This window comes from Cygnus olor, chromosome 15, assembly GCF_009769625.2.
Source record: "Cygnus olor isolate bCygOlo1 chromosome 15, bCygOlo1.pri.v2, whole genome shotgun sequence".
NCBI lineage: Eukaryota > Metazoa > Chordata > Aves > Anseriformes > Anatidae > Cygnus > Cygnus olor.
Window position 1 is genome coordinate 9133540 of NC_049183.1, and position 24103 is coordinate 9157642.

A 24103-nucleotide genomic window follows, 5' to 3' on the forward strand; every position below is an offset into this window, starting at 1 on the left:
GACAGGATGAGCACAGTAAACCTGCCCTGATCGTGGGGTTGTGTTACCCGGTCTGGGCAGAGGGATGTGGATGTAACACACATCACACCCCAGCAAAGTTTCCATTTGGAAATGTGCTCTGTAGCCGTACCAGTCACTCGTGCACAGCCCTGACAAGTGCCGGTACATCGGCACCCTGACAGGCAGCTCCACAAACACCGCAATCAACAGCCGAGAATAATTTTCAACAAATACAAATGAGCAAATATCCGGTTGCCGTGGCAACCCCAAGAGCCGGACGGTATTTTAACAGATGACAAAACACAGCTCCGGTTAGCCAGTGCAGCAGGATCTCTGCATGCACAGCCCCCTCTGAGGACACCACCCAAAGGAGCCCGAGGAGTGTCACCTCCTCCTGCTGAGAGCAGCCCCAGCCAAGGTGGTGGCACAGCGGACACACAGCAGCAGGGTGGCTGCAGCAGCATCCTCGTGAAGCAGCTCCGGTGAGTTCACTGTGCTGGTGCCAGCTGTGACTCCCTTCTCTACCACATCACCTGCCTTCTGGCACAGTGACCGTCAAGGATGACCGACTTTACCAGCAGGAACCAATTACTCTCTCATTAGATCTGATCAACAGCGCCTTGATGATTTGCAACCGGGAATGGAAGTTTCCAGCCAAGGTGCCAAGTCCCTGCCAAGCGAAAGCATTTAGTAAAAGAGCTGGTCACCCTGTCAACACCACACCAAAAAGGGCTGCAAACCCAGGGGCCGGTGCTCTTCATCACGTCAGATTCCACTGGAAGCCCATGCCTTCCCTGTTACCCCTCGGTGCAGGCAAAAAACACCACGACGCAGAAGGGAAGCCCCCAATACACCAAAGTCTGTCTCCTGCTCAGGGGCCACATCCTACTCAATGCCTTCTTGTAAATGGCTCCAGAACATGGCCGCACCCCTTTCCTGGGGCAGCAGCAGTCTGAAGGTCTTTAAAAAATGCATTTGCCTTCTCAGAACCCTGAGTTTGGCTTATCAACCTTGCACATAAGTGCTAAATGCTTGTGTGATGCACAGACCAAAGACAAACCGGACTCTGGGCAGGTTTTATGCATAATCCCAGGTTTTCAAAATGTAATGGTATTGGCAAAGGGTGGTGCAGGCTGCTCGCAGCTGTACAAACCAAATGCACTGAGCCCAGCTCCTGCCCCCTGCCGCCCTCCCCGCATCACAGCGCCCATGAGCTGTTTTGGTGGCTCAGAGGCTGGAGCTTGTCCTTACAGCTTCCTCTCCTGGACATCCAGCAGTGAATTTCGAGAAATAAAAATAAAATAATGATAGGAAAAAGAGAATTAAAAGGCAGTTTGTCCAGGCAGTCCCATCCGTCCTGCCTGTCATGCCAGAGCTGGGGGCAACATCATCTCTACAGACCAAGAAATGGGGTACAGGAGGGCAAAGACATTTGTCATCAATAGGTGATTATTTTGTTTGCTCCCAGTGTATGCAACTAGCTTATCCTGAGTTTCATGTGTTACAGAGGAAGATATTCAGCTCCTAAAAATCTCAGAGGTAACAGGAGCCTCCTGCATACACTGCTTGCAAGCGGAGGAGCGTGGGGGAGTCCCCTGCCTCCAGCCTCCCAGTGCCTGCAGCCAGCAACACAGAGACAGCCAAGGCAAGAGGGCAGCTGGGGATCACGGGCAGGGGCACAGAAAAAAAAAGAAAATAAATGTTCAGAAAAATTAAAATAAATGTTCAGCCTGAGGAGCTGCAGCTCCTCCCGGCCAGGAAAGCACCAAGGGCACGGGCACATCTCATCCTCCACCAAGCAGACCCCATGGATCCAGGAGTTCATCTGGGAGATGAAAACTCCCTTTTTTGTTTCACGAATTGGATTTGACTGCTGTGAAACAGAAGACACCAGCAATGGAATAGGTGTGGTTTCTTTTTAAAGTAAGGATCCTGGAGCCTGGGGAGAAAGCAGGGAAGGTTTGCAAAACAAAGCCCCCATTAACTCTGGCCCCAACTTTCTGGTCACGCAAGTTCACTTCTTTTTACCTGGAAATGAAGACATTGATTGGAGCTGACAGCTTCCATAGGCTCTCCCCATTAGCAATATTTTTAGTCACTGTAGGGTCCAACTCTTCAAACATTTTCCCAAGGGAACTTGTCAAACCTTTCCTTCAAAATGTCTGAAGCCACTTGCAGGGAAAAGTGGGGTTATTGGCTTGAGGGGTGCTGAGCCCCACGGTGCTGAGCTCCCAGCTCCTCCGAACAGGAGCACAGGGGAAGCAGCAGTGGGGAGGCAGCACCAGCCCCAGGCCCAGCACTGCCCACACCCAGCTGCCTCCTTCAGTGCCCAGCATTTTGCTAAACTTGTCGGAACCAGGAAGGCCCTGTTTCCACATCTGGTTCTTTACAAACCCTTGTTATCTGTATGCATTGTTTTCTGATAGCAGACGAAGCACAGGCCTGGAGAAACCACACACATTACTTCCTGCCCCACATGCCAAAACCATCCTAAAAACTTTATTTTCACACATAAAAGGAGGAGGAAAAGCACAGAGAGAAGGTAATGCATGCATGGTATCAACAATAACTGGTATCATTTTATGGGTTAACCCATGCATCAGTGACCATGGTGCCTTTGAGGAGTGGGGCTGCTCACAGCACCCACCCAAGGATGCAGCCCCCTCGGCCCAGCTGCTTTTGCTTCCCTTCAGCACCATTTGTTCCTCAGCCACCAATTCCAGGAGACAGCAATTTGTCTAACCCACTAGCCACTAAAAGAAAAGCAAAGGAACCAACCCACAAAGGCTGTTCTCCATGGGGAAGCAGGGTGAGTCTTCCTCAGTTGACTCACTCCAGTTATGCAGCAGCAATAACTAACCAAATAACGGAGAAGGTTTGCTCTCCTGGAGGAAATAAATGGGCTTTGTCTTCTGGAATCTCACAGGCTGACAAAACATTGAGCGTGTGCCTGCCTCCTGTCCGTCTCATGTCTCAACCATGAGTTCCTGCTGGGGTGCGAGGTTCCACATGCACCCGTGACCGAGGAAAGACATAGCCTCCAGCCCAGCGCCAGGACAGCCCAGCGGCACGAGGCATTCCCCACCTCACACCCTGATGCCAGAGGGGTTGATTTTCAGGGTGGATTATGGCACTGAGCCCCGGTCCCCGGTCTTGGGAAGGGCAGAGGCCAGGGCCAGCCAGCAGGTTCAACATCACAGCCTCTACAGGCCCAGGAGGACACAGTCCTCGGCCTCCTCAGCCCCTGTGATTCCCAGAGCACAGGGGAGCTGGAAAAGCCTGAACAGCACACACTTTCTCCCTATATATATTTTTCCCTTCCCTTCCCTATATATATATTATATATAAAATACAAATTTATTTTATATATATATAATACATTTTAAAATGTATATCTTTTAAATACATACCAGGGATGATAGCATTACCTCATTTTAGAAACTGGCTCCTACACACGTTCCCACCAACAACCACAGCCTTACCCCCACCAGCTTTCACATTTTCACTCCAAGCTCCCAGTTTAGCCAAAAGCAGCAGTGACACTGGGGGAAGCTGTGTCAGCCCCATTGCCCTTTACCTCATTGCACCCAATGTAATCACTCCGGAAAGTGTGATCTTTCAGATGTTATGTGTTTCAGATGGTGACATCAGGGGCGACCAAAGAATTTTATGTAGATGCTTTTACTCATCTTCACAAGGGATTTGCCTTGGTTTTGTGTCAAGAGGTCCCTGCCCTGTCTGGGACACCCTGTGGAGAAACTCCTGTACGTCCAGAGAAGCCACCATGCCTTGAAGCTGGTTTTAAAAGGAAAGGAAATTTGGTTTCTTACTTTATTATTGTGTGGGGAAAGAAATCTGTATCTCTATCTATCTATCTATCTATCCATATGTCCTATTCAAAGGACCTGTGAAAACGGTGATGTTTTATAAGCCAGTGACAAGTTTATAGGAAGCAATTAGGAGGAATTAATATTACATTTTCTCTTTAACAGCAAAAAGTCGAACCTACCCACAGCTGAGAGGCACAGACATGCCGTTTAGCACGTGTGTGTGTTATATGCATACACATGCACACAGATATCCCCTTACAGCACAGCACAGCTGCTCCAGGCACTTCCCTTCCACCCACACCGAGTTGCTTCACCCTGACTAGGCAGCGCCCAGCCCCAGCCCCAGCCTTTCCCCGTGTCCCCTGCCTCCTGCTCCTCCGCTTCTGCCTGAGGTGCCCTCACAGAGCTGCATGCTCTGAGAGAGAAGAGCATTTTTATTTTTTTATAATTCTCTTTTTATTCTATCATTATTTGTATTTTTTTCTTTTTATTTCTTATTTTGTTCTTTTTTTTAAATTTAGTCTTTTGTTATTACTATTATTAATTTTTTATTAGTTTATTTGTCTATTTTGTCTTTAATTCTATCTTTTTTATTTTCTCATTTTTTATTTGATAATTTAATCTATCTTTTAATTCTATCTTTATTTTCCTTTATATTGTTTTTCTTTATTATTGTTATTATTTAGCTGTTGATTTTATGTTTTAAGGAAGCTCAACAGCACTGCTCTCCCCTCAGGCACCCTGCTGGGCTTCCCCAGAGCCCGTTTCACCAAAACCCCACAGATCCCCACGCACATGCAAGAAGCAGGTTGCCAACCCCTAGCAAGCGACTGAAACACAACCACCACCCCCAGATGAGCCTCCCCCATAACGATGCCCCTGCTGGGTGAGAGCACCCCGCCGCCCCCAGCTGGCACATGTCAGCCCCCTCCCACCCTCCTGTCACACACCCATCCCAAATCGGGTGTTGGTGGCCCAATGCTGCACACCTGCCCTTGGCCCTGGGGGGCTCCAGGTGAGGCAAGGGCCAGGCATGAGGCTTGTCCCAGGGGGGCAGGTTGGGTAACCCACTGCTGCCCCCCAGCTCCTGCTCACGACAGAGCCAGAGCCACCTCCATCACTTACTTCAGCAGGGAGAAAATAATGCCCACAATACGAAGGCATTTTGTGTAACTTAACAGAAAACCAACACCATTTCCCTGCTCGTCTCACATCAGCAGACAAAAATCTTTTTTTTTTTTTTTTTTTTTTTCCTAACGGTTTGGTGCATTGATAAAATAACAGATTTCCTCCAACACGGTGCAATAGTTTATTTAAAACCCAACCCCAGGGTTAAATCTGGGTCCTCCTTTGCTCTGCAGCACGCCTCCTGTCACCGCTTCCCTGCGGGGAGAGCTCCACGGCTCCAGCCTGCGCATGAGGCCTCCTCCATCCCGTGACGTCCCGGCCGGCTCGTCCCCGCTGAGGTGGCACAAAGCTGGGGTGCAGGATCAGTCCAGAGCCAGCGAGGGGATTTTGCAGACAAAGGGAAAGGCTCGGCTGCAGGCGTTGTCATTCCAGGAGCGCAGCGCTGCCCCAAAACCAAGGCGTTAGTGGGGATTGAGGTTCAGGGCCTTTAGGGTTTTGGCTTGTGGCACAGGCAAGGCCTCGCTGTGCTTCAGCAAGTGCCCGTGGTGTGACTGAGGGAGGGGACACTGGCCAAGGGACAGGTTTTGCAGCAGGCCATGTGTGGGAGGGAGAGATGACAAAATTTGACCTTTGACTAAATTTAGGGATTCTCTAAAGTGATGTTCCCCTCCTGTTCTGAGAGAGGAGGTGGGCTGTAAGCAGAAGGAAAACGTATGTGTGTGTGTTTATAAAGAAAACACCCTTCTCTACAAAGAAAAAGAGAAAATAATAATAATAAAGATTTAAAATGCAAATCACCACCCTGCCAGCAGCCTCTCCAGAAAAGCCCGAGCAGCAGCTGGAATTTATTCACATGCAAACAGCACTCAGCGCGCCCTTGAGCGCCGCGCGCCGCGCTTACCGCTGCTGGCCCGGTACCAGATCTGCACGCAGTCCTCCTCCTCCGGGATGGAGTGGATGCCGTCGTCAGGCTGGCTGCCGTCCCAGTAGTTATAGTCATAGGAGGAGCCATCCGTCCACTCGAAGTTACCCTCCTGCAGGGCACGGGCAGAGGGAGAAATGTGGCCACTGCAGAGCTGCCAACCCCCAGGCACCCATGGCCACGTGCCCAAGCAGAGATGGGTGCAAGACAGCCCAGGGACATGGGGAGAACTGGCCGAGCAGGGAAGTGAAGTTTTACAATAAATTTTGCAGGTGATGCCCGGGACCGCTGTAGGAGCAGAGGCAGGGGCCACTCACCTGCCGCAGGTCGTTGAGCCCTGTCCAGATGTCGGTGGGGATGCCGGGGACACGGCTGTTCACCAGGTCATACACAAAGACATTTTCTTCCCAGCTGGCAAAACAGCACAAAACACAGCAGTTGAAAGGTTACAGCAGGCAAAGGGTCGTGGACATGCCCCCTCATCTTCCACCCCCGGGCTGGACAAATGGGCTCCTGTTTTGTGATTGCTGGTGATTTGGTGCTGGGTCTTTGCAAAAGGTGTGTAGGGTGAGGGAGAAGAAGCGTGTGTAATCGTATTAGATCTCTACCCCTTTTTCATAGATAAAAAAATGCACTTTGCAGGGAACTTGGGGAATATAATAGCACTACTCCTGCCAGCACAGCTAAAGGCATTTTCTATACCATCTTTGCATGCCCAAGGCATCGGGCCTGTCTCAGTTGTAGTACAAAGGTTGTGCTGCCTCGGTGGCACTGTGCCTGCATCCCTGCTTCCCCAGGAGGAGGACATGCCCGCGGCTCTCACCTGTGAATGGAGGCCAGCTTCGCTGACCTGATGCCGATGGAGAACTCAGCACAGTAGAGGTCGGCTTCAGCCCAGGTTTTGTTGATGGGGAAGTACCGGTAGCAGTGGCCTTCATACTCCGTCCAGAAGAGAGGGCAGGAGTAGGCGTGCACGGGCTCCGGCAGGGCTGGGGCAGAGCAGAGGACATGCAGGTGCTACGGGAGAAGCAGCGCCCAGCCCTGCTCCCCACCAACAAACTAAAGCCACATGCGTGGGAAAAAAGCAGATTTCACAGAAGCCAGGCAAAAGGTAGCTAAAACCCAAATAAATTTTGCAATAGCCACAAGTTTCCAAATTTCAGTGTATGCCTAGGAAAATCAGGAGGTTTGCAATGCAAGCCTGTTTGATGTGGCTTCAGGCAGTGGGTGCTTTAAATGGAGGCACTCACTTGTGCTACTGCAGATAACAAGATAAGGGCTGCTCTCACCTCCATCAGACAGCACTGGGGCCACCGTGCTAGGACAGAGCTGGTGCTGGGGCTGCAGGGTCGTGGCCATGCGCTGCCCTCCTGCTCACACCTCCTATAAGACCAGATCGCATCTCTCCTCCCCAGAAACCACCCTCGCCGCCCCCTCGTCCTGGCCTGGTGGCAGCCGTGCATGTAGGCACGCCTTGGATTTTAGACCAAAAATAGCCCCGTGGAGGCCGCAGGGAGCGGTGCCGCTCTATCTGCCTCCCTGGGAGATAAGAGCTGGGGCCCCACAGAGCCACTACAGCTCTTCAGCAGGACAGGGGAGCTCCCCTAGATGAGGCTATTTTGGGGGTGCAGGAGGCATTTCTGGAGCCTTTGCATAATATAAACACTGCAGCAGTGTTAACGGGTCCCTCTGCCAGCCTCCTCTGAGCAGAAGTGAGATCACAGAGCACACACTATGCCCCGACAAATACTAACACATGAATGGTGCACAAAATCATGTAGTAAATGGGCTCCTGGTTTTTGAGCCTTGGGGCGTCACCAGTTCCCCCAGAGATGGCTCCTGCATCCCTGCCGGGTCCTGCCAGAGAGACCATGGTGCTGGGAGCAGGGGTTAGGGCACACCCCGAGTACTTGGGAGAGGCAGATGCCACCAAGCTACCCAAGCAGGTAACAGACTTAAGCCCAAAGAGGTCAGGGCGCTGCTGAAGGGCCTCCTGTGTTGAAGGGCCTGGGGGAAATCGCTGTGACCGCGGGTCATTGGTGGGCAGAGCGAACCCCTGCCAACAGCCACATTTGATGTAGTAGCAGTGAAGGCAATGTTGGTATGGAGAAAAAGGAGAAATGAGAAGAATTCAAAGCTGAGTGGAGCTGAACTCTTCTCCAGCAGCTCCAAGTGGTAATTTCATGTTTCGTCAGCTCTTTGGTACAGGGGCTCTGAGCATTTCCCAAACACCCCTCCTGAGGCTGCTTTAGAGCACACAGCAGAGGACAAGCCACAAAGGCAAAGAGCAATTTTGTTCCCCTGACATCCGAGGCAGCCCCGCTTCACCCCCCTGCCCAGCTCCCTGCAGGAGCCGTGGCTTTGGGCAGCTCAGAGGGGCTGCAGAGCTTCTGAGGAGTAACCTCAAGGCACGCCTGGTTGGAAACAAGGGGAGAAGCCTGGCAAAGCCAAAGGCAGCTCAGAGGTGGTGTGGGGCTCAGAAACACATCCAGCCAGCCTTTCCCTGGAAAACCCTTAGAACAGCCCTCAGCAGGGCGAATTATTGCTGTTGTGCCAACAGAGCAGAAGGAGCAGGAATGCCACAAGCTGATGCGATTTCCTGCGGCATGGCACTGGTCAAGGGCCCCTGTCCCCACCGCCAGCAGCCCAGCACAGGGGCAGAGGGCCCGATCCAGGAGACGGGGCTGCAGCAGACAGACACAGCCAGCAACTGGCTCTTTTATAGAGGTGTAAAAAGCCCCGACGAACTCTTCACCTCCAGCAGCACAGTGGCAAAATTCACGGGGCTGAGGCCAGCGGCTCCCTGCCTTCCCATGGCACTGTGAATCACAGTGGGCCCCCAGCACCCCCCTCCTTGTCCCGAGGAGCCAAAACCTAGTGCGAGATGGAGACAGTCCTCCTTTGTTATTCTGCGCTGCTTCCCATTAGGTAGCATTAATTTGATGAGCTTCAGCGAACCAGAGGTGCCTGAAGGAATTTAAGGTTAAATATACCAAAAAGGAAAAGAAGGGAGGTCAGCATTTAATTAGCATCCTCTCTGTCGGGTCAGGATCAGAGGCTTTGGCACTCTCTTTGGAGGAGGACTTCTGCTCTTACATTTACAGGCAGCAACAACTGGGGGTGCTGCCCTGATCTGGGAACTGCAGGGGCTATTTTTAGCAGGAAAGCTGTAAGAAATTGTATGCATGTGTGTATGAGCATACTCACAGCTCTGTAGGAAAACCTCATAACCTAAGCCAGCAGCTGATAGTGATATTTGATGTAAAAAGAAAGGGGGGAAGCATTGGGGGGGATATTCAGACCAGATTCTCACCTTTAAGTGTCCCAGTAAAACATTGCCCTCAGCAGCATCAGCTCCTCTGGGCTGGAGCCGCACCTGCATCAAAGCCACCACCCGTGGGACCACGTCCCTGCCATCCCTTTGTCCCCAAATTTCTGGCAGAAAATGAGGGCATGAATCCTTCTGTCCTTCCTTCGCCTATTTGCAGTGCAGCAGTTTTATGTCCAGGGACGTGTTTAAATGCAGCAGCAGCAAAACGGTTGTCTAAACTTGGCTGAAGATAAGATCTGTGTCAGGCAGATAGTACTTACCCAGAAAAGCCGGAAAACAAGAATTTGGGGTCAGAAAAAGAGCTCTGCGCTCACTGAATTTGTTTTGGTGCCAATACAACTGGATTCTTCCTAGTTAGTGATTTGCTGAAACCCAGCTCAGAGGCACCAGGATCCCCCTAACTGGGAAAACTCCGTGTCAGAGCTGTGTAGAGTCTGACTCAGCTCTGGCATAAAGTTTCACTTCCCCGAGTTGCTGCTTTCCAGTGACAAATTAATGAGGGAGAAAACCCCGGGCAGTCCAGTCCCATCAGCCTTTTTGTCCCGGGATGCTACTGAAGAAGCAAAGCACCGACTGCGTGACTCCCTGACTCATCAGTGAAGGTGAAGGGCAGGCTTTTCCCTACCAGCTCCACGCCAAGGCTGTGTGCTGCTTCGCCGGCAGTCAGTAGCTTTGGGAGACAAAGTCTGGGGCTAGGACAGGGTCGGTGAGAGATGTCCGTGTAGTGAAGACCCCTGGGGGGATGTGGCTCCACTGAAGTGCTTTGGACAGTGGGTAGGGTCGGTTCAGCAGCTGATGGCTTACCAAAAGCTTGTAGGTGCTAGGAGAGACCTCACTGACGTGCATGGTCTTAAAACTGCATTCCTGGCACATCCGTAAACTGATGCTGCCTTCTGACCTCAAAAAGAAAGCTACCCTGCATCTGAGCTGCTGACTGATGGGCAGTCAGAGGGGGGGCTGAGACTGCAGGGCCAGGACCAGGCAGCCCAGGACCCTCCAGGATGGCTCCGGCTGAAGCATGGCTGGGGGTGGGGAGGCACAATGCCACCTGAGGCAGAGCCCACGTCCTCCTTATTGACTTAAACCAAAGAGTAAGGGGAGTTTGAGGGGCAGGAGCACGTAGCAGGGGCTAAGACAGTGCTACCGTGTGATGCTGATATGCCTCAGGTCACCAAGGGCTTTAGAAGCATGCCCTTAACACTGACACCGTGCTCGTTACTGACGAACAACCCCACCTTCGTGCCATTTGTAACACAGATCTTTCATTAACAGATAAAAAAGTCTCATGCTCAGTGGCCACATTCAAAACAAGCAGCTCATGGAGGGTTTTTGGTCTCCTAGTGTCTGAGGGATGCAGGGAGCTGGAGGGGAGGGCAGCCGCTGATGGACACGGAGACCATTTAATGACCCAATGGTACCTTACACACACTGAAGTGGGGTTTTTAAGTGCGTGTTACAAATGTCCAAGTAAAACTTTAAACAGCTGTTGAAGCACGTTGGAAAAGTGACTTCCCTTCACGCAGAGTGTTTTGCCTTTTAAATCCCCGTAACAAAACCAAGCTGTCTCTACAGATTAAAATCTTCTGCCACATCCATTTGGAGATGCAAGGCTGCCACAGCCGCCCCCCTGCAGCTCACAGTAACAGATAGGAATTATCTTGCATTTTTTCTCCTTAATTAGTGCTGGTGAAGATCGGCCAGCTGGGAGGAAACCCATAGCTCCTTTTTCTCACAAAGTCTCTGAACGACACTTAAGGGTCCTTTTCTGCTCTCAGCAGCCGTAAATGTGACGGGGCACACCGCGCAATGAGCACAGGCTCCCGCTCCCCCCAGCCCCATCAGAAAGTTTGCAGGAAACCAAAGTGACACAGAGCGGCTGCCGCCACGCCATGCTTCAGGCTTACAACCAGTTCAGGAAAAACAAACGGGGAATGGGGAGGGGATCTCACATCGGTGACCTTTTTTCAGGGACAGGAGGTGCTCCTCTGGCACCGTGGCACAGCAGCTCGCATCGCTACGGGTGAAAGCCCAGCTGCCTGCACACAAAGCCAGCGGAGAGAGCCTCAGCGTCCAGGGGAGATAGCAGGGCTGCTTGGGGCACCCAAGAGAAGAAACTTGATTTCGAGGCAAGCCTGAGATTTCTGGAGCGAGACAAACTGCCGAGCCAGCTGCCGCCCCTCCAAGACCCCTAAAACCCCCCTACGAGGCCATCCCCATCCTGCACGGGCGGTGCGGGATTACATCCCCTCCTGGCGCTTTGCACTCACCTTGGCTGATCTTGATGTTGGTCTGGGGGAAAGCCCCGGCGGCCAGCAGCCCGGCGGCCAGCAGCGCGCACACGGCGCGGCCCCAGCCCATCACCGCGGCACCGGGCGGCTCGGCGGCCGCTGCGGGACGGGGGCGGCTGCGGGCAGGGACCGCCCCGCACCTCCCCGCTGCCGCCCTCCGCCCTCCACGACCCACGAGCGGGGGGGGGGGGGGGGGAAGATGCTTTTCGTAGGTCCCCCCCCTACTCCAGAAGCAGCAAGGCAGAGATGCTTTTCGTGGGTTTCTCCACCCCAGGAGCGAGGCGGAGAAGCTTTTTGTGGGTTTCTCCCCCCTAGGATCAAGGAGGAGATGGTTTTCGTGGCTTTTACTTCTTATTTTTAAATCCGTTGCCGCCTCTTTTTGCACCTTCTTTAATTTTTTTTAGTGATGTCACAGGAGCAAGCCTGCTCCATTTGCTCACACGCTGCCCGCGCTGTGCTCGTGCAGCCCTGTAACATCAGACAGCCTGCAGCAACAAACAGCGATGGGACGGAGGCTCTTCCACTTCTCCTTTCCATGGTCAAAACCGTATTTGGAAATAAACTTCAGTTTTTAAAAATCTTGTGTCAAGTCCTTCTTTAGGAACAGCACGCAGGTAAGGGGAACAGAATACACACACGTGCTATGAAATGCCACAGCCCTGCTCCACTTCCAATTTATGCCTTCAGCCAGCACTGAAGGAGCTGCTCGGGAACACAGTCAGTGCCAGTCCCATTCTATTCTCATCCACAGATTAACATTTTCAATTTTTTCTGGGACTTGAGTTGGGATGACTCCTGTTTTTACAGGCAGGATTCAAGTAGAAAGAATTTGGGATGACACAAAGCTTTCAGTAAAGTATCCAGGCTTATTCCAGAGACAGCAGCTCATGAGATCCTATATTAGATTTTCTTTGCATTAAATAAAACGTTTTAAGAAAACTCCTTACCCTTTTCATTTGTAGTTCCATATACTGATCCAAAACTTTACTGCTCAAGGAATTGATACACCAGACTATTACAAATGAAGGAGTTCAGACTTAACATTAGAAGACCATCGCATGCCATCTCCCTTCTCAGCTGTGTGCAATTCCCAGATAAAGCTGATATTATAGGCAATTATCAGCAAACTGTAGAACAAAACTCTGGTACGTGTTACTTCACTCAAAGTTTCCATCTCCAGTGCTTAAGCAAAGCACACAGCAGGTCTCAAGTTGGCTTCAGTGAAAGCATAAATCTCATGCTGCTGCCCATAGACCACAGGTGGAAGAATAGTGAGGCCAGTGACTGCTGAAACCACCAGCCCTTGCCTGAGCCTTTGCAAGCTGCAGGAACAGGTCAGCATCCTCCAGGGTGTTCGCCCAGGGCTCCCTCTGCACCGTGATTTAGCAATGAGATGAGCCGGGAGGAAAGCCAGAGAAGAGAAGGATTTGCTATTGCCCTTGCTGTGGGACAGGAGAGGAATTTCACCTGCAGAATTACCATTAACTCGCAGAGACAGACCAGAACTGAAATCCATCACCCATGGCAGAGAAGCTCGGCAAGGACACCCACGGGCAGCCCAGCAGCAACCACTGTCCCTGCAGTTGGGGCTGCCAACGTGCCAGCTGTGCTGGAGAGCAGCAGGGAGGGATCCAGGCATTGCAGCTGTGCCATGCGGGTGGGCAGCCAGGGGCTTCCCCACGTGCAGCACGTGAGTGATGGCACGGCAGCGAGGCCACCACGGCCCTTTGCCACCCTGTGCCTGGGCACGCACGGCGCTCTGCCCTGGAGCTGCTGCGAGATTGCTTCTTGAGGCAGGGAGGCGAGGACATCTCCTGGAGGAAACCACAGGCACCCAAATCATCCCTTCCCTGCTCAAACCCATCATGGCTGCTGCTGAAGAGCTTCTGTTTAACAACATTCAAAGACAGTGGGTGCTCAAATACCAGAAAACAGACACAAGGGCTCACAGCTCCCAAGGGGTTTGGCTCCATCCGATGCCACCCTGCCCACATGCCATGAGAAAGATCTCCTGGTGCAGTGTCTCCGTGCTTGCACTTCGTGGCTCCAGCACGGAACTGGGTGCCCCTATTCCCCAGCTGCAGAGCACTCATGTTTGCGTTGGCTGTCAGACAGCTGATGGGGTTCCTTCTCCAAAATGAATATCCAGAAAGTCCTGTGTTGAGCCCTGCTGCCTTGCAGGTGACATCCTTCTGTAGTTTGATTTGTGAATGAGCTGTAAGCAAGATACAGATTTTCATGCAGACACAATGTTGATAAATAAAGCAATTTTAAAACTACATAATAATTTGGGGCCTACTCCTGCAGAGGACAAACCCACAGCCCCATGCAAACGCACACATTGGACCCCTCTGCTTCAGGTGTATGTACACTGGATGGTAGCCCTGCCCAGCAGGAGCAAGGCACCGGGCTGGCCATCAGGTCACCAGCTCTGCCCCAGTTTCCCCTAAATAATTCCGGGATCACTGCAATAAGAAGGGGTGAACTCCAACCTCCCAGCTTTCTTTGTGCCATGGATGTAACTGAGCTCAACACAATGATGAACTCTGCCAACAAGTACCACCTCAGCATGCATGGCACAATTAAATAGATTTTTATTTTCAATAAATATACAGTCTGCATCATACCAGACAATATGCTGTGGAAAAAAAGAAAAATGTACAGAAGCAACCAACAGGACAGCCTGACTGCAGCTAAGTTCACGTGGTGACCTCGAAAACTACCTCGGTTAACACATACAACACAGAAAGAGCCACTGCAGTCTGTCAGGGAATTAAAATTGTGCATTTTGGGTGTTCTTAACCGCAAAAGTCCCCACAGCAGGTTTCTTTTGCACAACACAGGGAAGTATTGGAAAGTATAAGTGCTACTGGAGACGTTTACTTCGCTATATCGTCACGGTATCTACTTGACACACACAGACTGCTATGGAGAGTGGCAGACCTCACTGCTGACGGTACATCAGACCCACGTGCACGGGGCTGCGTGTGCCTGGCACGTACTAACAGGAGCTTAATTCTGTTGAAACGAGTACAAGGACAAAACTGGAGCCAGAATCGGTTTCACCACAGCTTCTACCATTTAAAAAAACATCCTAGCCTAATTACCACGTTCACCAACAAGAGCACACAGGTACGTATATCTCTGAGAGGACGAGTCATGGATTTGGACCGTAAGGAGAGCAGAGGAAACTCAAAACTCTTCCCCATCTCGGCATGTCCACCGGCACCTCCGCCTGCAGCCCGCCCTGCTCTGGACGATGCTCTCCATCACTAAAAAACACCGGAGCCGGACGCGGGTAGCAACAGGTCCTGCTGGCCAGGCCGCTGGTGGCCCCAGGGGAGCTGCTGGCATGGGACCCGGTGGGACATGGTTGGTGCTGCGGAGGTTTGCACAGAGGCCAGTGCAGCCAGGCGGGTACCGGCAGCTGCTTCAGTCCAATAGAGCTGCTGTGGGGTGGGTGTGAGGTTGGGTGTTTTGGTGGTTGGGGTTTTTTCCCCCACCTCGTCCGCCTGCTTGGTTTGGCTGCCGCTGGTGTCACAGCTCATGTCACCTCCAGGGACGCGGGGGAGACGCGGTCGCACTCCTCCCGGGAGCGCAGGCTGTGCCACTGCTCCACGGCCGTCCGGTGTGCGTTGAGCATCCGGCGCCAGTGGTTGGACTCGGGGGCACCCGTGGAGTATTGGCCGATGACGATCCTCCCGATGAAGTCGTTGCTGCTCTTCACGTTGTGCCCGTACACTGCGGGAAGCAGATATGGGGACAGGTCAAGGTAAGCGCACCACCCGTCCAGTCTGAGCCCTGCCTGCTTGAGGATGGCCATCTCCTGTGGCTGTGCCACCCCAGCACCACACGGGGAGGCTCCTGTGGCCTCCCCAAGACCAAATCCACCCTTAATAGTGAGCATCTCGCCTGCCACACACGGATGGTAGAACACCATAATTTTCAGCATGTAGCTCAGCACCTCAAAATCATTCAAAATACCCGCTGAGCAGTTTGGAAGCAGTAAGAGAAGCTGTACTACAGATTAAAATACAGCTCAAACAAATAGGGCCCACAAATCCAGGGTGATATTTAGCAAGAACATGGTGAACAATTACACCTTCTAAAGAACAGCCGGAATCTTTGTCCAGGCATACCGGGATGCTGAAACACGTGGAACAGCCTAGACCTGGGTGAATGAACAAGAATCACCCTCTGGAGCATGACATCCTTGTCATCCTTCAAATGCAAACGCTAATGACTCCTTCTAACGATAATCGTATCATTCCCAAATTAAAGACACGAATCACACACACACAGGCTGTCAGCAGGATGTTTATACAGAACCAATTTTCCATAATTATCACTTGTTAAAAGTCCAGGGAAGTAACCAAGAGAGATGCAAGCCTAACGCCCTGTCCTTTGTATTAGCCCAGCCTCGCGGAACAAAAGCTTGCAGACAGCCACAAACTATAATTACGGGCCTGATCCTGGCAAATGCTGCACACTCCTGTTGGACAGGCATAAAAGCACTTTGTGTTTTGAAAAATAAAGCTTCATATCATTAGAAAGTTGAACCAAAAGTCTGCAAAAGCTGAAGCCAGGATATCCACAGGCATTGGCTAGAATATTAAAGATTAAAAACCTTTCCCATGAAAGAGGGGGAGTTTTAAGAACAAATGTCTGCAGGGACTCCAAAATCCATGCAGGTTTGTGCAGCCAGAGGAGGTTCAAAGGTGGGTGCTGGCACAGAGCCCCTCCAGCACTGCCAAATCCAGGATCCCTCATGGCAGTACCAAATGCGCCCTTCCAGGCAGGTAGGTCACTGAGCAGCAGGCACCTGGCCCCTATTTAGGGGTGCGTTTGCTATCATAATATATCCTGTGATTAATTAATATTGCTTTAATATGCTACCTAGCATATCTGCCATCTCCATCCTTATGCAAGTGCTGACTGCAAGCTGCTGTACCAGGATGGGACCTTGCTCTGGGTGACTCAGGTGCTGCCTGCTAGTACAGTCCCAAAATAAAGCCGCACAAGCTTGCATCTCACTTCATGCCTTCTGACAGCTCTGACACATGCAGTTTAAGGGCTGAGATGCTCTGCTCATCAAATAACCTGGGGATATTTTTGGCAACAGCACAGATGGTGCTCTTGTGTCCACGGAAGCCATGCAGGCTGCTCTGTGCCACCATGGCATGTCCAGCATCACGGCCAGTCCACTTACTGCTAGCTCAGCTGTCTCTACACCACAATGCTCTTGGCCACGCAAGCAAAACCGTCACATGTCCCCAGCAATTCTCCAAGTTAATGCAATAACAACATTGCATTAAAACTCAGATCATGTTAAATAGGTACCTCCCCACATTAGGAAGTCCACGTCTGCCCAGATTGCCACCACCAACTATCTCAAGGTGACGCCATCAGCTCTCTGAGTGCATCTGCAAGTGCCAGTGTCCAGAGGACAGCTCTGTGCTCTTTGGAAAGGCCACCTTCTGAGGATGTGGTGAGGAACTTTAAGCCATCCATTCCCAACCAGTTTGCAGCCTGCCAGAGTTAATAATGAGCTCTCCTACAAGGCAATGGATCACAAATGTAGCTAGCATGACTATGCTAAATGACCTGCTATGATTTATTATCCTAGTGAAAACAAGTATTATGATAAAATCACATAGAAGTACCCCCAAATCTTCCCTATTTTTTTCCTTTTTTTTTTTTTTTTTTCCTCCTTCTTTATTTCAAGCATGAAAGAAGATGAAGCTTAATCCTAGGAGACGATATCAAATCAAACTATGAAGTCTTAAAGCCACCAACTACTCAGTTTAAATTAGCAATGGAAAAGTATCCCAGGCATACTGATTCTTCACAAATAATCCATGTCAGGACCGTAAAATGAGAAGGTGTGTTACAGCTCCTCATTTTGGGACAGTTTATTTTACCATTGATCCAAGTATTTTGAATTCTTATAATGTAAAGCACCTCACCAGAAGTGTTACCTGTTAAACAGAGAAGGCTTTTTACATTTCTAATGGAGCTGTTTGAATCCATAGGACTCATCCTCTCATCTCTGCTGGAGAATGTGACCTCTAATATCATCCTGTTGGGTAATTAGCATGCTGATTCCTTCAGGGTATTAATGTGCTAATTATACAAGAGTCGTTGCTTCTATCATTAACTAATTTAGATACCACAGAGGTAGACCTACTGCTGAAGAACAGAGGAGATGTTTTTCAAGGCCAAATGCTTATTCACAACACATCTGCGGAGCGTAAGCAGCAGCACTATATCCCACACAGGTTTACAGACTTGCAGTTTCCCATGGCAGCTTTCCCAAAAGATGACCTGCCATTTGTGTGCCCACAATCCAGATCCACAAGCCTTTAAAATTCTAGGACATGCCTTTCTTGGAGGTTAATTGCTTTATTCCGCTCTCAAAAAGGCCATTGTTTGCTGAGCAAGTTTGCTTACAGTTCAGATGCACAGAGCTCCCGCATGGACCTTACCCAGGAGCAGGTGCTGACAGTACCATCGCAAAAATAAGCCCTTCCCTTTGCCCACACTCAAGAGCACCATTTCCCCCGTTGCTGTCACTGGTTCTTCCAAGAACAGCTCAGAAAGCAGAACTGCAAAAGCCCACAAAGGCAGGTGAGGAAAGCTGAAAGCAGAGCCTGGCTCCGCTGGTCGTGCACGATGCGCAGTGGGCTGGAGCAACCCACTCCCGTTCTTCACTCCTCTTGCAGCCATTACTTTTCTCAGTCAAACAAACAAGGAACTGTTTCCTCAAGCACCGACCAGTGTGTGCTGACCACCACCTCGGGAGGAGGAAAGCCCTGGCTCTTCCTTTTCACCTCCTGCACCAGGCAGAAGAGCCCCTGCAGCTCCAGTCCCACAGGCCAGCGGCCGGGCACTGCTCCAGGCTGTGGGTAGGCCACGAGCGGGCTGAGCCACGCTGCCTGAGGTCTGAGCACTGCCTTCCAGTGGCCAAAGGGAGTTCAGAGGAGATTTCAGACTAAATGTGCTCCTAACTCCGTGGGGCTGCTCGGAATCAGACAATGAGGTAATTGCCATGTGGGTCTTTCAGAGTGACCCAGCCTCTGGTTGCGGACAGGTAGGCACTGCTTTCCAGTTAAGAAACCTATTTTCCTGACAGAAGCCACACACCTGATCTCATCAGCTCTCTTTCCACCATCACAGTAATTTACACAATAGCAACATCCATTTCCAGGCCAACACAGAGCAAAAAGCAATTAAGGAAGCAGAGGTCAAACCAATTCCTTCTGCAGCTGCTCTTTACTGAGGGATGCATTTGGAATCAGAAACACTTCTTAAAAAAAATTAGAAATCTCTTTCTAGTAGAAATGCTGAAATATAAAAGAAAATTGGGTTCACTCATGTCCATTAAAAGGGTTGAATTCTTGAGGACAAGCACTGTGATGTAAATCAAACATTTCTATGCTACCTGCTTATCGATGCATTGATCCTAAGTGATCCATATCAAACTAGTGGCAGCCTGCGTGCTCAGGGATGCTTTGCCCTGGGGCAGGGACCAGTGCAGCAGCCACAGGATGGCCCATTCCCCACGGGGCTCCTGCACAGGACAGGCTGGATAGCGCCCCAGGGCCAGGCTGGGCACAACCACACAACCACAACTGCCATCAGCCTGATGCCATCGCTCCAAAAATTGGCTCTGGTATGAGCTTTCCCTCCTCTCCTCCCAGCCTTTGTCACATCAAATTGCTTTTAACCGGTTGACAGCTTTGCCTGTTGCTATGCCACCAGGCACTTGCCTCTGACCCCTGAGTTTGCCTGGACGGCGTCAGCCCAGGCACTGGATCCAGCCAAAACGCCCTTTGCCTTCCTCTGCCTCTGCGCTGACACTTCCACACAAGTTCTTGTGAAGAGCATGACTGCAAGATATTAGTGATTTATGACCGATGCACACAGTAAAGTTTAAGCTGGCATTTCAAATATAAATTCCTCCTTTAACTGAGCATAATAGCAGCCCTGAAATAGCCGGGAAGGCGTACTAACTCGGAACATTTTCTTAAGCTATCTGCAGAAGCATCTTGCTTAGCTGGGTCCATGCAGCATCTGCATGCCCTGAAAGCCCCAGGCCAGATGTGCCCGAGCTTTTCCCAGCATCGTGGTGCTGAGTGCCTCTGCTGCCACCTGCAGGCGTGCTGGGCCCAGGGCCCCAGCCCCAGAGCCTCCCCCCAGGCGCTGGCCCCAGACCCAATCCCAGAGCTGGCAGACAAATCCCAGCACACAGCAGCAGGTGGGCACAAAGAATATAACTTCTCCAGCCTCCTCCATCAGTTACCTGCAAGGCAAGGGGAACCTCACAACTCCGAGAGAGGGGACAAATGGCAAGCAGGAATCGGCCTCTGGTTTTTCATCTGTGTTCTCCTTCAGGTTAGACATCAAGCAGAACACCTTGATCCAATTTATACGTCTGCCATCAGCTTATTTACAGAATATTCTCTAACAAATAACCCCCAAAGTGTGGTGGTTTCACATTTATCAATTTAATCTCCACCAGGCTTCAACTTGCATGGGAAACTCATTTCCCAGCATCTCCTTCATCCTCTGGACGCCCAGCTGCAGCTGCAATCTGAACCAACTGAGCGTGTGGCCGAATCCTAGCCATGCACGTACCCATCTGCTGCTTCACAGGGAAACCACCACCAATTCAAGGGAACTTTCTTTGGAAAACCATTTTCTCTCCTCATCCTGCTGCAAGGGCAGCCCCAGTGCTCCAGCTGGAGCATGTGCAGACAACTGAGAAGAGGCAAAACCAATTTACAAACTCCTGCGTGGCTTTCTCCTGGTAAGCAGCACTTTGTGGCATTCACAACAGCAAATCGATTATACAAAGCCCTTTTTTTTTTTCCCTGCATGTCCAATCATTTGTTTTCTAATTAAACAGATCTAATCAAAGCAGAGCTCCAAGTAGCCAAGTTACACGCAGAAATTAAAGCAGCGACCAGAGAAGCGTGTGCTGTCCCAAAGGGCGCTGCGGGGCTCAGCCCCCTGGCAGCTCAGATCCTTTCCAGGTCAGGGGCATTTAACCAGCACAGTATTTCACACCCAGTGGTTAGAAAGCAAATTCCTAACCTGTGCCAGCAAGGCAAGCACGTTACCAGTCTCCTCACCTGTCATAGATGGACCATTGGAAACAAATGAGGGGGAAAAAACAAAACAAAACAAAAACACTAAGACATGGAAATACAGAGGTCAGATTTATGCACAGAGCATTATGCCTTAATGCAATAGAGTTTTCATAGCTTTGGAGGCAAAGCAGACAAGGCAGCAAGCCCCAGCGCAGAAGCATCCCAGCTGGGAGGGGGGCAGCGTGCTCCCGCACCTCCGGCAGCCACGGGCATTTCATCTCCAGGCTGCCCCGCTGCCTCAGCAGCTAGCGCCAAGCAGATTTCTCTTCATTTGATACACAGGAAGATTACACCCAGTGAGACGCTTCAGCAATTTCTTTCACTGTGGCATGAGCAAAACAAGATAAAGGAGCAAGGTTGAGAGAGGCGTGACTGTTTAAATTAATGGGCTTGGGAAAATCAGTGAGTGCTGGAGGTTGGCCTGGAGAGAAGCAGCTTTGGTTCTTTCCTTAGGAGAAAAAAGATTCCTAAAAAATTCTAGAGACGTCCAGAAAAATACTATTCTGCCATGCCTGCAGTGATGCACAGACTGAAGGCACAGACTTCTTACTAACAAGGTCAGTCAGATTGAAGAGTCTTCACTCTGCCTTGCTTGCAAGCAACAGATTGGCTTGGGAAGCAAAAACATCTTGGTGTTCTCGCCACTATTAATCCTGTCTCACTCATGAAAGTGGACAGTCTGTGCAAAAAGCTAAACCCAGCCCCGAGCATCTTCCCTGAGCAGCCCAAAATATGTGGTACAGGCAGGGGCTGCCAGACCCCTGGCATCACAGGGAGACCAGCATCTTCTCACCACAGCAGCTTGCCCACAGCCTCAAGGTCGTATCTGACTATTTTTATAATAAACCTGGGTGTGGTTGCTTGGTCCCATCACCCCAAGAGCGGAGATGCCCTCGCAGGACCTGCTGGGTCACGTTGTGCAGAGCAAAGCAGCAGCACCGTTGTTCTTGCTAGAGCTGGGCACAGACCATATGGTGCCCAGTGCATAAATGCATTTAGTATTTTATAATGCCAGACACAAAGGCCAATTTCTGATCTAAATTAAACAGGTATAAATCCTGAGAAAATCCTCTGCTGACATCAATGTTTTTCTTTTTATTCACTTTGACTAAGAATAGGATTACACAGATTTAAACACAGATTAGATTCCACTGCTGACCTGCAATATTTATATATTCCTGACATATGGAATATATAGATACCACAGTGCTTCAGAAGCACAGGTCTAACAAAAAATTTCTAGCATCAAATTACCTATCTATTCATCTAAGAGAGATTATGGTACCCAACATGATACCATTAAAAATCAGAAGCCACCTCTTATTCCTGTGCACCAGCACAGAGAAGAAAATCATTTGATTCTTATTAAAGGGGACAATTTTTCCCCATACATGTGTGCAAAAGACAGTGCCTGAATATATATATATATTTTAATAAAAAGCAATAGGAGAAACAAGAGATCAGCATTTGAAGCAACAAGTCAGAAATTAGATGTATAATGACCCCAAACAGATTGGGTTTTCCATCCCTGCAAATGGGCACCTGAAGATGATGAAAGCATGACCTTCAGATGCCAACATACAGCCAGGCAAATCAAAATTCACACGTATTTCCAGAGAAGCCTGAGGCCAAATCCATTATTTGCCTTCAACCTGGTCAGCTAACTCGAACATTTGGAAATCAGCCTGTTAATTAAAAAAATACCACTAAAAAGCCTTGATATGTCTCCATCCCATTCCCGGGACTCTTAAAAATCTCATGCAGTCCCAGCAAAAGCCAAAAGCATCACCCTGTCGCCAAAGCCTACACCATGAGTCTGACCACTCACCCAGAATGAATGAGTTAGTTTTATTTCAAGCTGCTTTGGGTAAACGTGGGTTTGGGATCTCTAAGCCTTCGGTACAAGGGTTTGCCTGTCTGCCTAGCTTTGGCTTGCCTGGAAGGTGTGGTGCTGATGAAGACCTTCAGCTTTGGCCCATCTCTTCAGGGTTTCTGCCCGGTGAAAGTTGCTCTCCCCTTCATCTTCACCAACAACTGTCCCAGAAATGCTGCCGTGTGGATCAAGAGCACCCCAAACCATTTTCTACCATGCAAAAAATACTCAGTAGACAGTGTACAAAATCAAACGGATTTGTACCAGACCATCTCCACCAGCCACAAGAGCAAAGGGCTACAGTTGTGAGCCTGTGCTCCCAAGTGTCTGTTTGTGCCTTTAGTGACTGCTTATTCCAGATCTTGATCCACCTGAAATATCCGCCTCCAGCAAGAAGTCAGGATTTCAAGGGAGACCCTGTTCTTCTCTTCTCATGCTGTAATGGCACAGAAGGAATGAATATGCTCCAGCAGGCAGTATTTCCTCAAAAAGAAATAATTTCAGCCAAAGCAAACTGAACTACCCCAAACTAAACCATTATCAACACATCCTGACAAGGATTTTTCTTCCTCTAAAAATTCAAATTTCATTAAATGGTCCTTAAATTTTCCCAAAGGCCAAGGGAAAGGGAAAACGAGGCAGTAGAGGAACAAGGTATATTGCTATTGAACAGCAATCTGTTATTTTAATTAAGCACTCTCTATTAACTGGAAGTTAATTAGAGCCACGGGATAAAGCATCAGCGTGATCTTGTGGGCTGAAGACATGAATTGTAACAGCACTTGGTGGTGTTGTCAGAGCCCCCATGGTGCGTGGAAGCCCTTGAAACCACAGGTGTAGGTGTTCAATATCCCTCTGTTCAACAGCAATTCCTTGAGAACTCAAAAAAACAAACAAACAAAACAAAAAAGAACAAAGAAAACCAGCTTGGTCCTAAATCATCATTAAAGCATACTGAACAGTGAAGAGACTCATAAAATCCTACAAATGGTTCAGAAGATAAAGTGCCTGCAAGCTGTAGGCGTTCAGAAGATGTTAACGAGTCACCAAGATGCGGTTTGCCCCGGAGCTCTGGTGGTTTTTATTGGGCCATCTGGGCTTTGCTGCAACGCAAACAGCATTACTGCCGATTGTTATTAACAATGTTATAATCATTAACAAAATACCACAGTGCTCAGATTTCAGGTGTCATCTTACCTCCTGCCGTGCAGCTGGGGCTTTCAGAAGGTTAGGCTGGGATTTAGAGGACAGCCTGCCCAAAACCCATCAGCGGGGAGAGCACACCTCTACACGCCAGCATCCAGACCTCTGGAGCACAGAGCCTGATGTTGCACCTCAAGTATCTCTTTCTGTGCTCCGAAGTGCCCTCAGAGCATCACTAGAAGGCAGCAGCCGACAGCCCTGCTGCTGGGGCCAAATTCCACACTCCCCTTACCAAGGGACAAGGAATAATTAATGCCTTTGTTCACAGGTATATCTGGCTAGGAGAACATGTTGTCCTTTAAAGCCCTGTTTGTCTGCAAGAGACAAATTCTGCCTGCACCGAAGCAGAAGATGGCCCATGGCCACACTGCCAAAA

General features: G+C 50.1%; 2 protein-coding genes across 5 annotated transcripts in view; both read right to left on the reverse strand.

Moving 5' to 3' along the window:
* Nucleotides 1-5125: 5125 nt before the first annotated feature.
* Nucleotides 5126-11610, reverse strand: CLEC19A (C-type lectin domain containing 19A). The gene is made up of 5 exons (XM_040574587.1): nt 11479-11610; nt 6704-6869; nt 6198-6291; nt 5860-5992; nt 5126-5400 (listed from the first exon to the last, which is right to left on the reverse strand). The coding sequence occupies exons 1-5, from the start codon at nt 11567-11569 to the stop codon at nt 5321-5323; spliced, it is 564 nt and encodes a 187-aa protein (XP_040430521.1). The 5' UTR covers nt 11570-11610; the 3' UTR covers nt 5126-5320.
* Nucleotides 11611-14075: 2465 nt separating this feature from the next.
* SYT17 (synaptotagmin 17) overlaps nt 14076-24103 on the reverse strand; it is a 49017-nt gene continuing 38989 nt past the window's right edge. For all 4 annotated transcript variants that reach the window (XM_040574595.1, XM_040574596.1, XM_040574594.1 and 1 more), the window contains one exon: nt 14076-15240. In XM_040574595.1, coding sequence (XP_040430529.1) covers nt 15044-15240 — 197 coding nt within the window. In that variant the 3' untranslated portion in view covers nt 14076-15043. The remainder of the gene's footprint in view (nt 15241-24103) is intronic.